At 38.6% G+C, this 15,140-nt stretch overlaps 1 protein-coding gene across 2 annotated transcripts; it reads left to right on the plus strand.

Moving 5' to 3' along the window:
• Window positions 1-202: 202 nt before the first annotated feature.
• On the plus strand, window positions 203-9,023 carry LOC752535 (replication protein A 32 kDa subunit-B-like). Of its 2 annotated transcripts, none has more exons than XM_030981981.1 (8): window positions 203-368; window positions 1,374-1,489; window positions 2,207-2,308; window positions 4,032-4,145; window positions 4,487-4,684; window positions 6,378-6,503; window positions 7,341-7,435; window positions 8,903-9,023. In XM_030981981.1, the coding sequence occupies exons 1-8, from the start codon at window positions 350-352 to the stop codon at window positions 8,982-8,984; spliced, it is 852 nt and encodes a 283-aa protein (XP_030837841.1). In that variant the 5' UTR covers window positions 203-349; the 3' UTR covers window positions 8,985-9,023. The 2 variants fall into 2 exon arrangements, with proteins under 2 accessions (XP_030837841.1, XP_030837837.1); XM_030981977.1 differs by having other exon boundaries at window positions 204-368; window positions 6,375-6,503.
• Window positions 9,024-15,140: the final 6,117 nt, after the last annotated feature.

The raw sequence follows: 15,140 nt of genomic DNA on the forward strand, positions 1-15,140 counted from the left end.
ATCTGTGAGAACTTTTTAAATGTGCATTTCACTTGTTTCTTGAACAAATCAAAAGAGATCCTATTTTGTGTCTATACTTTAATAATTCAATCTAAAAAAAAAAAAACCTCCCTGCACCCCCGCCGGTGCCTCACTGCGCATGCTTCGCGCGCTAGCAAAATTATATATGTCAATTTAACAGGCGCTATGATTGGTCAATTCTTTGATTCCGGCGCGCCGTCTCTAAACCCGCGAACGTCGACTGTGGCAGCGAAGCTCTGTTTTGGTTTCAAAAGGACTTGTCCAGAGTGCTTTTTCTACATATAAATCCCAACTTTTGTATATCCATCGTCTTGAATACTTTTCAAATATGTTTAACAATCAAGGAGGTAATGATCTTTTCTGATGATTTCATTGTAGTTCCTTTAACTCTTGTGAAAGTGTGTGTTACGTGTGTGTGTGAGAGGATAGTGGAATGTACAACAAATACCACAGACTACAGTCCCAGAAGTGCAGATTTGTGTCTCTGTCACATCGGTAATAGACGGGGCATGTGGCCGTGACCCGTGTGTTGTGGAGGCCAAAGGCAAAGAGTTCATCTGTCTTCCGTACTAGACTACTGACATTATATGTATTAACCGCAATTTTTATATTCCAAACTTACGGAAGATAGATATGTAATTCATGAACTGATTTAGAGGTCTACCAGATAGTAACAGTACCACATTTGAATTTGCCATGCTATTTTGCAACTTGAACTTGCAAGTCTTCATTTGGCTCTAGTTCAGAAGTCTATCCAAAATTTGACCCTTAACTCTGGCATGGAGATACCCTACTGAAAGTTAAAATATACCCAAAATGAATTAAATATTCATCAAATGTCCAAATAAAGGTCATGATTTAAAAGTCGATAATGTTTGTTACCTGTTTCGTGTCAATTTTCTTATCTTTTTCGGAGTATTTTTCCTAAAAACAAAGACTTGTAAAAGACCCTCTATGCACTTTCTCACGGCATTCACGGCAAACTGCACCCCAATACAATTGCTTACCGTACCGACGGTGGGGTGCGGGTATGCGTGTGTTCAGTTAGCGACCGTAAGAGAAAATAGCCTTGTTCGTGTTGTTTCCTTTGATCTTTTGTAAGCCAAATCTCCAATCTTCTTCTTTCTCTGTTGAGTACAGAGCCTATTTTAGTATCATTTTGAAGACACTGTTACACATAATGACTGACAGTGACAACGGTTTGTGCCTGCAAACCATCTATTCCTCTTGACCGCTTGTAGATTTGGATTAGTCTACCTCAGCTTTCGGTCTTCAGTACGAGAGGATTTTCAATCAGTTTCCATTGTGTCTTTAACAAGTTAAAAAATGTATATTTGTTAATTCCTTGTCAGGTTTTGATGGGTTTGGTAATGACCAAGGAGGGCAAGGCATGGGAGGAGGTGGCTTCAATTCACCTGGATTAGGGGGAGGATTCAACTCACCGGGAGTCGGAGCATCACAGTCTAAGGTTTGTTCACATCAATATCATTCTTCCTGAGGCCAAAAAAAAGAGATGTTGTATTGCAAAAAAAAGGGGTCGGTCGGTCAGTTATCTTTTTTTTTTTTTTAATACTTTTTCTCCCTCTTTTGGCAGATAGATAGATTTATAGTACCTGTTGATTGATGCCAAGTTTTATCACACAAATACGATGCTGCCAAACAGTCTGACAAACCATACCACGAGACATGAGTTAACAGACCACATAAAACTTGAGATCAGAGTCGAGAAGAAGCCCCAAGAATTTCTCCTTTGCTGAGATTAATCTATTTATTTATTTCTGATATTTAGACGGAGTGACTCATAATCACCCATAATGGTGGTCTTCCATGAGGCCCTGTTAAAGATTATGAGGAACAATAGTTTTTTTTAAATATATATAATAATAATAATAACAATATCATGGACATAAATTCATAACAGCAATAATGAATAAGTAAGAACATGTATAAACATAATACACAAAGTATTTGGTATCCTCGTAATCAAAGAATGGTCTGCTTGTTTTATTTTGCTTTGCTTTTTCGTTCAAGAAACCGTTGTTGCATATTTATAATATCTTAATGTAACATTAAAGTTTAGATGGTAATTAGATTTTAAATCCAATGAAAAGTAACTATTAGCATATTTCGGTATGTATTAGACTTTGAATTCATGTTTTTTTTGTCTTTCTCCCTGTATCTATAGGCAAAGAGAGCACAGAAAATCATACCATGTAACATTGCACAGATCATGCAGGCAGCACAGAATGAAAATGATTTCAAAATCGGTGATGTTGAAATTCATCAGGTAATTATATTTTTATGCAAATGATTTTCAGTGAATGTTGAGAAAGTACGGAGTCCAAGAGTATTGTAGGGTATCTTGTGATGGCATTATCATTAGAATCGATGGATGGATTACCATCAAACTCAAGAGATGTATGTATCATGCAATGAACAGTAGATTTTAAGGTCATGAGATCGAAGGTTATGAGACTCATTACGCATGCATAAATAGCTTGTGAATTTATTCTCATTAGAATTGACGGATGGATTACAATCAAACTTAGGACATGTATATCTTGCAAAGCCAATGAACTGATTAGATTTAAGGATCATGAGGTCAAAGGTCAAAGGGTCATACATGTATATGAGAAATAGCTTGTAATCGCGATATCCTGAGAACCTGTTCTGGATTACGATCAAACTTGAATTTGAAAAATTGCTTCTGTTTTGGTTTGTAAAATTGCTCTATGACGGAGGCATCAAGTTCCATCTAGTTTATCCTTTTTTAATATCCAAAATCCCCTAACTTAAGATTTGCACAGTCACAGTCAGATGATGATTAACCCCTAAAATGTGATACCAGTTCCTAAGATCCTAGAGAGTCCCTACTGGTAATCCCCTGAGAAACCAGAGTAATCATAATGCCTTGAGGGGGACCGTCTGTAATCTTGATGATTGACCCTAACCTTGGTGCCCTTGGACGTCCCTCGTAGGATGCCGGACACCGGGTTTACCTCGGTGGTCTTTCATTGTAAACCCAGACGGATAGGACACCATCTGACACGGGATGTGAGCTGCCACCGCTAGAGATCCTGCGGTGTTTCGTAGCTCCATCTCAGGATGGGACAGAGTGGGTTGGATTTACCATGAAAGTTAGGAAACGGGAAAAGATCTTGCTATGTGGCAGGGAGAGGAGTTGGACAAAATGAGTAATTCAGGAAAGTCTTGGGATATCCAGTTTCTTGTTAGATGCCACTTCAATCCCTGTTGCTAGTAAGCATTTGTTTTGTTTGGTCAGTCAGGATGGGGAGACTGTGGGTTGGAAATCAGAAGGGTCTGTCTAGGAATCCTTGGCTGGCTCCGTGATCACAAACATCTTTGGTAATCTGATGACTATAAACTAAATGTAGTAGTGTCGTGGTCGAGTGGTTTAAGGCGCTTGACTAGAGATGCAAAGGTCAAGGGTTCGAATCCCGACACTGCACTAATATCCTTTGGCAAGATATTAACCTGCACTTGTTACACTCCGCCCAGGTGTTAAATGGGTACCGGGCAAGTATTGAATCCAATGACCAGGGTAATAGTGTATCTGTAAAGCACTTAGAGACATCATGGATGTATTAAGTGCTATATAAAAGCGGAATTATTATTATTATTAAAGATTGGATGCTACTTGAAAGTGCAGAGTGGTATGTACATCCAATGCTTTATTCCATTTGCTCAACAAACCTAACACTAATATGGATTTGTGATGATACATTAGAATGAAACTTTGTAAATGTGGTCTCTTTTGTTCCATGGGTATTGAAACATGCCAGATATTTTGATGTTTCCTCTTTACATCTATGATGCTTATAATGAACTGTAGTCTTGAAAATAGTATATTTGTAAAGCGCTTAAAGACATTTTTATTACGCACTATATAAAAATTAAACATTATTATTATTATTATATAATTTGGAGATAGTTGGCTGCTTACATGTACTTGTTAAAAGATTAATTTGATTTGTTTGTTTTTACCATAGGTGTGTATTGTAGGAGTAATAAGGAAGGCAGAGGTGTCTGCAACGAACATCGTGTATGACGTTGATGATATGTCAGGACCCATCATGGAGGTCAGACAATGGATCGACTCAGATGTAAGTCATATCCTATCTTCTCGTCTCTCTTTTCCCCCTCTCTCTCTCTCTCTCTCTCTCTCCTCTCTCTCTCTCTCCTCTCTCCCCTCTCTCCCCTCTCTCCTCTCTCCCCTCTCTCCTCTCTCTCCCCTCTCTCCATCATCGTAATCAAATGCTTCACTCTCAAACTTCTTTTCACTCCCAAACTTCTTTTCACTCCATATAGTTGTCTCCTATGAACCCTCAAACTCTTCCCCCGTCTGTATACTCCCTCTTCCTTCCCTCAAAATAATAAAATGTAAAAATGCTTCTTACGAAAAGTGATACATCGCATTGTCTTTTTCTATCCTATTCATGTACAGGATTCTAGCATGGATCAACAACCCACAGTTTACGAAGAGAACACGTACATCAAGGTTTCCGGTAACGTGAGGGCGTTTGGTGGAAAACGTAGCATCGGTCCTTTCAGAATTGCACCCATCAAGGACCTCAACGAAATATCAATGCACATGGCCGAGGTTGTACAATCACATATGCTTCTCACCAAAATGGCCACAGCAGTGAGTATTTCCAGCTGTGAATTCTATGAAAGGGTTTTTTTATTTTCCGATAGCAAGATAATTTAGCTTATTGTTCCAAAGATATTCACAATTGTTATTACGATTTGCATCCAGTATAGAGAAATGTAAATGTAAGAGTTGTTTGATTACAGATAGTGCCATGGTAGAAAGGATAAGCAGTGAAAATGGTAGGGCTGTGCACAACAGTGTAATGAGGTACCCGAGTACACTCCCAGGCTCACAGGCGAATACTAGAATATTCGGACGCCATGTTTTTTTTATAATTTTTTTGAATTTTTTTGAATTTTTTTGAATTTTTTTGATTTTTTTTGAATTTTTTGATTTTTTGATTTTTTTTCTTTTTTTGATTTTTTTGCCACTACCATACCACTCGGCAGTTTCTCAGGTCCCTCGCAGAAAACGCATGCAACTTTACTTTGAGTTGCAGTTGAAGGCGCCGATTTAATAAGAAGAATAACAGTAAACAATGCTGTTTTAAAAACCAAAGATGGCAGAATAATCCATTTTCCTCCAAGTCCAAACAGAAATCTGGACATTTGGTCCCAGTTTCTGAAAGGTGAGTTTGACAGTGCTTGAGTTGGGAAACATTTTTACCGACGGTACCATGCCAGCGGACGCCGCTCTCCCTGGCATGGGTAAGCGCTGGCCTGGACATTTTTTTTTTTTTTATTTTTTTTTTTTAATTTTTTTTTTTTTTTTGCGGCCGAATATTCGGGTACAAGAAATCGTACCCGAGTAGTTGTCAACCGTGCGGGTACTCGAGCATTCGACTACCCGTCGCAGCCTTAGAAAATGGAATAATTGATTTGGCAGTGAAATGGTTAAAGCTGCTTATTTGTTTTGATAAAAAAAAATTAAAGCCCCACTGCACTAGTTATAGCTACTCATGCCCTCTATATAGCAAACAATGCCTAATCGGTGCATGCAGGTGGTCCCCCATGATCCCCTTATCTTACTTGAGAGCTCATTTGATGAGATAACCACCTGTCAGTGACCATGCAGGGAGGTCTAGTCCACCATGGCCAAACTAGTGCAGATAGGCTTTAAAGAAAGTAGCATGTTGTAATAATTCTGTTCTTTCATTGTTAATTTTTTTTTTTTTGTGCGGCTTTGAATGCATTTCTTGTTACAAAGGAATCAAACATAAATGGAAGAAAATACTCCAACTTGATGAAAATTGTGAAGATCGCAAGGTCAAAAGATTACTTTGATGCGTATGCAGAGCTGCCAACCAGTACGATTTTATCGTATTTTGTACAATTTTTAGAAGTAAATACGACAGTACGATTTACTTCCATAAAATATGATTTTTCAACAACAACAAAATTGTTTGTGTGTGTGCCATTTTCAATGGCAAATTGCCCATTTTCTCCTGAAAAGTATCTTGCAAACATCTCACCATTGGTTCATCGAACACACCAGTCATGATGAAATCATGCATATTCAACCAATGGTCCATGAAAAAATTTCTTCCTGTATGTAGAAACTTGTGCAAAAATAAAATGCATATTTGCGGTTATAAAGTACTTATCGATCAAAAATAGGATATTTATTTTGAAAACAGGATTTTTTGGGGAAAAGAATAGGATTTTGGTTCAGTTGGGGTTGGCAGCTCTGCGTATGATTTCCAGCTGATATACAAAATGTCTCGTATCTTTCATTATTGTAGCAGAACGGCAACATTAGTACAGGAAGCATGGCGGACCCAAACCACTACAGAACACCGGTGAAGGGAGGAAACATGATGGGGGGAGGAATGATGGCACCTAATAATGGACTCGACAATGTACAAACACAGGTAGGTGGTGATGGTGGTGGTGATGGTGGTGGTGGTGGTGGTGGTGGTGGTGGTGGTGGTGGTGGTGGTGGTGGTGGTGAAGATGATGACGATGGTGATGATGATGGTGATGATTGTGATGGTGATGAAAGTAACAATGATTGTGAAGATGATGACGGTGGTGATGATAATGGTGATGAAAGTGATGATGATTGCGATGAATGATAATGATGAAGATGGTGAAGATGATGACGATGGTGGTGATGATGGTGATGATTGTGATGGTGATGAAAGTGACGATGATTGTGAAGATGATGACGGTGGTGATGGTGATGGTGATGAAAGTGACAATGATTGTGATGAATGATAATGATGAAGATGATGACGGTGGTGATGATAATTGTGATGAAAGTGATGATGATGGTGATGTTTGTGATGAATGATAATGATGAAGAGGATGATGGTGATGATTGTGATGAATGATGATGAAGATGATGATGACGGTGATGATGACGGTGGTGATTATGATGGGGATGATTGTGATGAATGATAATGATGAAGATGATGACGGTGATGATGATAAATGATGGGTGGAGGGATGTCAATGCCTAATAATGGACCTAACAATGTACAAACACAGGTGAGTGGTGTGGTTACCAGGCGGAGAAGGAGGAGGAGGAAGAGAAGGATAATGATGCCAATGATGGTGATAATTAATTTATTCTTTATTGCTCATACCTTTATGTTAGCTTCACACTCTCTATTTTGCAAACCCTCAAAAAAGAAAGCTTGAATGCAAATACATACAAGTTTAAAATATGTTTACTCTTAATTTATATACTCTCTCTGTCCATACAGATTCATCAGTTGATTACGAGTTGCCATGATGAAGAAGGAATCAGCATGGATTATCTCTCCGGGCAGCTAAAAGGAATTTCAAGAGATTCTATCAGGTAAAGACTTGCAAAGAAGCTGGCAATATCTATTTTAAATAGGCGTATAAGGGACTAATAATCCAGTATCCACAATTTTAACATGTTCTTAAAGTAAAATAAAGATATGTATTATGTAGACATAGCCAAGCTGAACCAACCCACCGTTTGTGTTTACCATTATTATTTAACCCTTACTGTACTGGGGGGGGGGGGGGGGGCCTGGGAGGCCCCCCCTCGACATTTTCGGAGATCGCGCCGCAACCGCTTGGAATTCTGAATTGTCGTTTCATGACTTTTTTCCCTCAAGTCTTACGCACACTTTGATACCATTTTCGTTGATATCGGATATACCTGTAAGGTGTTACATAACAATTAGTATGCACATGTCATCAAAAAAGTGCTATAATTGCATATATTCATGTACAAGCAGAAATGTGAAGATATGAATTGATATCAAATTGCTTTTATATGTTTCTCAAAGTTACTTGATGTATTTCAGAACAAAAGAATACATTAGAAATAAAACAATAGATATAATAAGAAATAAAAAACAATGAAATACATAAGAAAATAAATAGTTGAAAATCGCATCAAATTTGCATAAATTATCATTATTAATTACATCAAATAACTATTTTGTGTTAGAAAAGAAGTTTCATATGAATAATTAGTTTCAACATTAAAAAAGTGGAGTCTGACAAAAGTCCATCCTGATGTTAAGGTGGATTTAATGCAAGCAAAAAAGGAGAGGAACAGACCAGTGAAAGTTTGAGCAAAATCCAGTTAATAATAAGAATTTTAAAAAAGTTTTCATCAGTGAAACACAAATTGGCAACACTGTGACGTATCTTGCGAGATCTTCTCCAATTTGCTCTGTACAAAAATATCATAAAATTTCATTTTCTTAGATATAATTGATGGCGGAATAGATTTGTTTTATACAGGGGTTGTATAGAAACATATTTACAATTATTATATATTAGGGTGCATGTATGATTGAACATTTTTTTAAGGGAAAAAGAGAATTTTCTGAATTTTTTTAGACTCCTCCCCTCATTACTGAGAGAAAGAGTCGCTAGAAATACTGCTTTGTGTTGGTGGAACAGCAACATGTATAAGAATGACATTAATTATTAATGTTTTTAAGATGATTAAGCGAATCCTAATCAAGGCATTTATTTTGCCTAACACGTAATTTTACTGGTGACCGGTCATTAGTAAAAATCTTGTCATAAATCATTCTATAAAACATCATCTTATAAAACAAAAAATACACATCATTTTGTTCAGGCATTAGTAAAAATTACCTTCACTCGGTGCCTTTGAAACAGTCCAAACACCCTCGGCTATCGCTTCGGTGTGTTCTAAAAGTAACTTGCGTGGGTAATTCTTACTAATGCCCTCACTGCTGTGTATTATTTGTACACTAATCTCATTTTGATTTTAATCAACAGCCTCATAAAATGTTGTTTTCTTGTATTTCAGGAAAGCTGTTGAGTTTCTGAGCAGCGAAGGGCACATCTACTCCACCATTGATGATGATCACTTCAAATCAACAGAAAGCTGAACCCCTCCTCTCCCTCCCCACCTCTGACCCCTTCCCGCTCCTGACCCCTCCCCAACACTTGACCCTTACCCACCCCTGACCCCTCCCCAAGCTCTGCCATCAAGATCCGGTCACCTTCAAATCAACAGAAAGCTGAACCCCTCCCCCACCCCCTCCTCACCCCTGACCCTCCCTTGACCCCATTTCCTGACCCCTCCCCAACCCTTACCCTTACCCACCCCTGACCCCTCCCCAAGCTCTGCCATGAAGATCCAGTCTTTGCTCGATCCCACCCACACTCTATGGCCCGTACTCTACTGAAACCTTGGCACTGGGTCTAGGCATTTGTTCAAATCTGGGGGGGGGGGGGGGGGGGGGGTGTTTCACAAAACTTGTCATCAGTGACAAATGACAGTTTTTGTTATAAGCTAGTGAAATCCTTGCTTCTGATTGGTTATCAGCAGACTTGTCACTGATTTTTGTCATTTGTCATTGAAAAAAGCTTTGTGAAACGGGTCCCTGATTTAACAAAAGAAGTTAGTTTGAGGTCTTAGTATTCCCTATGTCAAACATGATATTAGACCTTGGGTCCGGTTTAACTGAATTAGTAGAACTGTTCGTTTCAGTTCATGTTTTTAACCCATTCTTTGCTTCACCATCATTGCTCTTCCAAATACATCTCTCCCTCCCCAGTGCTCTTTATGATTCCTCGCTGTTTTTCCTTGCTATTATAAATGTAGTATCTGTAGATTGTACAAAGTAAGTCTTGGAATTATTCCATTTGTCATTGCTTTATGGACACTAAACTAAGGCTCGTTCAGATAGGAAAACAGTTTTTTTACGACAACGTAAAGTTGGAAGTGTAATACGCTTTACATTTCTGTAAAACTTATAACAAAGAGCTCAGTGTATACGCCGGATCCTTTGTTGTGCACAATTGAATGTACACTTTAAAAAGAAAATGTTGGCTTTTGTGCAGCGGTTTTGATTCCACGCCATATATGAACAATCCTTACAGCATTCTTATGAGACTGCTTATCACAATGTGTGTGTATATGTTTTGTTCATAGGAATGTTAAACTAGCTATGTTAATTGGAAATATAGGAATAGACCCCTGTATCTATATCTCTCATGAAAGAGCCCATTTTAGTACCAGTATGCCCGTCTCCATCTCGCCTAGCTTCCCATGATTCTATCACCCTTTCCAAGTTACCTATGGACTTCATAGTTACTTTTATCTTTACATAGCCCTTCCTAATCAGAGTCCACACTAACTCTTTTGGAAGGGGGTCCAGATTTAACTTTTAGAGTCCATATGCGTGAGCTCTTATGTACTAAGAATTTTTGTATAACAATCTTCCATTTATGCCATATTATAGTCAAATAACCATCTTCATGTGGAGTAGACGAAAGATAGAATAAGTGGTTGTGTAAAGGTTATTGACATGACCTTAAAGACTTAATATTTTGTCCATACAATTGGACATGCATGTATCATTTTGTCTCTGCTTTATCTGAATATTCTTGAGAATATTTTTTGTCACCGTAACAGGCACAATTTTGTCATGTTTATATAGGATTTCTGATCTTTTGTACTATTTTCATGGTAAATGTATGGAATGAGACATTTTGACTTGTAAACATGTTTTGTTCTTTGTATCAAACTATTTCACTTCTACATGCATGAGTGAACACCAAAACTGTTTTTTTTTTATTGCAAACTCCTTATGCCACTATGTTTATTTTTTCAAAAGTTTTTAAAGGGTTTCTGTTTTTGTATTAACTGTGTGTATTACGGTATAACTGGTATCAGAAAGAAACCAATTTTAAAAATGTAGAGAACTCGCCAACCATCAAGAACATGGAATTAGAGCAATTGAAAAAAAATTTTTTTTGGCAGATTGCAATGGAAATCATGACTAGTATTAGCTTGCGAATACATCTTACATTATGATCTACAGTTGACTTTGAGAGCAATTACTTCTAATATCAATTGCCATACCCTTCATTAGAGAGTATGATAAAAATATTTCTACATTATTTTTGTGCATACATGTACCGGTATATGATATATGCCTTTGAGAGGAAAGATGTGTAAAGGCTCGTACAGACATGAGGCAGTAAATTGCTTCTTTTTTTTTAAGTCCCAAAAGAATGAGATCACACATGTAATACTCACATCTGTATATTGCATCACAAATATCAGTGATTATGGTTCGGGCCGTTTTGCATTCAGACATTTTATGTTCATTTCGGTGATTATTCTATAGTTGAACTTATCTCAAAGACAGTTGGATTATGCACAGCCGTTAGCATCTTTGAATATATTTTGCAAAAGTTTCTCTATAAGGCATAGGATGTTGATTCAAATCTTTCATATTTTCTATTATCATGGAGATTTCATGTTCTTGATGTGGAATTTATGAAAAGTCTTAATTTTTTGCTTTTGAATATATTTTATTTTTAGTCTACAAATGGCTCTCCATAATGTTTAGGTCCAACTTAGAGTTAAGTTCGACTTAGGATCTTTGTGAAACACCCCCTTGTGTCGGTCTGGTGTCGGTCTGGTGTCTGTCCGGTCGGTGTGACTGGTGTATGAAGAGGGTTTATATGAAGTTCTACAGCGGGAAGAGAATTCACTGGATGTAAGTTTGTACAATGTATATAGCAAAATATTACAAACTAATACAGAGTTCATTCAAAAGAAGAAATGGACAATAAAGTTTGTACATGTATAAAAAAATGTCTGGCCTAATCTTGGTGTTATTTTTTGTTTCTGTTTGTAGAGAATTCACTTAAACCTAATAAGGCAGGGAGGGGGCATTATGGCCCCCCCCCCCCCCCCCCCGTGATTTTTCTGATTGTTTGGGAACGCATACGGAAGGTGCCCCGCTGCTTGCCGACTTTTTTTTTTTAGTCTTGCGCATCTCTTAAAACAATTTTTTTGAATATCGGATGTACAGTTTCAAATTCACGTGACCTTTTGTCTTTGCATGTCAGCCCGAAAATTGCTCATTTTCGTGATTTTCCTTAACACCAGCTGATTTCTATTTCGGTGTTTAGAGCTGGTGTTAGTGTTAAACACTTAACTTTAAATCACTCATTGCCTGCAGTCAAAAGACAAGATATTTATGAGCGATGGAAAAACAATTTTTTTACAATAGTATTATACACTTCACTTGACATGCGTGCAAATTTTCGCGGCAATCAGCCGTATTTAGACCTCAAATAGCCCGGCCTTATATTAAGCTAATTGGTATAAAAGATTGAATTTCTTTTCTTTTTTAATTCACCGATATAAAAAAAAGTGTTCTAAGTCACTTGCAGTATAATGTAATTATAAGAAAATGGATGTTCCTTAACTGGCTTTAGAGAATATCGGGAGAACCTCCCCCCCCCCCCCCCCCCCCAAAAAAAAGAATGGTAGAAATGTGATTTTACAATTGCCTTTGATATGCCTGTAAAGGTTGTGTTTAAGTGTGAAAGCAATGTGGAGTAAATGGAGGATTTTCATTGAGATGTGAAGAGGAAAGTGAACCTAGATAAGAAGGCCTATATGAGACATTATTACCCGTATCAGACATCTGAGCTGGTCATTTACAAAACCGTATTGCCCTAGTTTTCACTAGCAGTGGGAACGGAGGGGTATATTCTTTGTATTTTCCTTGGTCTCCCTGCGCGTATTGACTTTGCGTGTAGAGACGAGTGAAAATATACCTTGGTATTTTCCACGGTCTCCGCGCCGTATTTTGTCATTTTCATTGCGCATCTATTATGCTTACGAGAACCTGCGCACTTTGCGCGCACTCTATTGTGACGTAATAATCACACCAAATGCACACTGTTTGCAGTGTATCGAAAATTTTGTCAAGCACTGGATGCACAGTGCTGGTTTGACAAAGTTTGTTCAGTTCTTGAGATTGTCATGGTGGATTTCTGTATTTGCTCTAGATGTCTGATTTGGATAACAATAAAAATATTGACTGGCTTTACTTTCGGGGGATATCAGAAATATTGACCGCGCTAAGACCATATTGCCCTCGTCTTTCGACTCGGGGCAATATGATCTGAGCTTGGTCAATATATCTGATATACCCCTCAAGGCCAGTCAATATTATATAAATATGAACTTCCATACAATTGTCAATACTACAATCAAGCTATCCCTTATGTAAAAAGCATGCTAGTTGTCCATGCCACGTTAGAATGTGGTTTCTTTCATGATGAATTCAGAATCACTTTCAGACCATTGCCCTTGAAAAGAAATGCCATCAGAACTCAAAAGTATTTGGCGCCGACTCTGCCTGGGAAGGAAAAAGCAAAATCAATCATTTTAACCAGGGTTGTACGTCAATCCTCCTGCATTTGGAGGGAGTCTTGCCACCACGCTCATTCTCCCGCCGTCCCACCAGCTCGTAGCGGGAGACTCCCGCCAGCACGCCTTTCCTCCCGCTCTCCTGCAAACGAGGTAAACTCTCCAGGTTGATGAAAAACCTCCCGCCAAACGTGTAAAATGAAAAGGAAAAAATATGTATATATTTTTAGTGCTCACTACCCCCCCCCCCCCCCCCCCCCACCCCTTGAGCACAAAATTTGCATACATTACGGTACGCTGGTTCGTCTGAAGAAAAAAATCTCCCTCCAAACAATTCCCCAAAGTTGACAGCCCTGCGATATAACTGATTGGGATATGCCAATATGCAGGTGAACTACTACCACTTTTATACTAATAGTGCAGCGAGTTTGAAAAGGTGGTGACTCTCCTCTATACACAATGCCTCCATTTAACATCCTATCCCTGGGATGGAGTGTTTTCACACTGTTGTCTAGTCTGCATCTATGAAACGGGAGAGGGGCACATTCACACACAATGCAGGCTTCGGTCATCCACCTGGGTTGAATTTGAACTTGTGATCTTTAGGTTAAAAGGGCAGACGCTTTTCTGACAGAGCCAACTTGCCTCTACAAGCCAACTCGCTTCTACAATGATTCTTAGATCTCAATTTTACACACACACACATTCTCTCTTCCTTTCTCTCTCCCTCTCCATCTCTCTCCCCCTCTCTCTCTCTCTCTCTCCCCCTCCACAATCTGTCAACTATGTCTCTAATTCTCCCTCTTCCCCTGGGTTGAATTCGAACTTGTGATCTTTGGTTAGAAGGGCAGACACTTTTCTGACTGAGCCAACTTGCCTCTACAATGATTCTTTGATCTCAATTCTACACACATACACGCACACCCTCACATACACACAAACAGACAAAAAAGGGCATGATGTGTCATTATCTGATGAGTGGATTGACTTTTATTGCAATTACAGAAATATCCTGAATTCTTCAACAGATATGAACACTTACTGACGACAGGTAGGTTACTCCATAATAATCCATTATTTACAAATTCAAATCACAACATGTAACATTCATACTGTCTGTATGAAGCCAGAAGGATGCTTACTCAGAGTTTATCACAGAAGGCCCGTCTTCATCCGCTCGAGATTGCCGAATAGCCCGCTATTTCTGCTTTGGGAAATAATCCCGACGTTGCAAATCACGTCTTCATCGGCTCGAGATTCGAAACTTGAAACTCGACCTCGAGAAATAAGCTCGAGATATTTTGCTCAGCGTTCGCGCATATGGCGAGTCTTCGGGCTGGTGAAAACGCACCAGACAAATGGCGGGATATATTGCAAACTAGCCCAAGATATCTTGGGATGATTATCTTGACCAAATATCCCGCAATATCAACGTAGGGCTGATGAAGACGCAAATTAGCTGGATAATTTGCGATCGGGTAAGTTGAAATAGCGCGATATCTCGAGCTGATGATGACAGGCCTAAAGATGATGCCCTTCTGGTTCTGTGCAGACGATCATTGACACAGAGTGCATAGATCAATCCATCCAGGACCCTGTTTCACTAAACTTGATATCAATAACAAGTTACAAGCTACTGTTATAAGCTACTGAAATCATGGCATCTGATTGGCTGAGAGCACATTTGTCATAGAAATTTAGCATTTGTTATAGATAACAAGTTTTATGAAACAGGCCCCTGATTCATCTGCACATTCAAAAACGGGTGTCCACCATCAAGATTCTGAAGGCATAATTTGACGCTATTTGTCCCCTGAGAATTTCTGAATATTTAGATGCAGCAACAAACAAAGCACAAGAT

This window comes from Strongylocentrotus purpuratus, unplaced genomic scaffold (genome assembly GCF_000002235.5).
Source record: "Strongylocentrotus purpuratus isolate Spur 01 unplaced genomic scaffold, Spur_5.0 spur5_contig_823, whole genome shotgun sequence".
In the NCBI taxonomy this organism is placed as follows: Eukaryota; Metazoa; Echinodermata; class Echinoidea; order Camarodonta; family Strongylocentrotidae; genus Strongylocentrotus; species Strongylocentrotus purpuratus.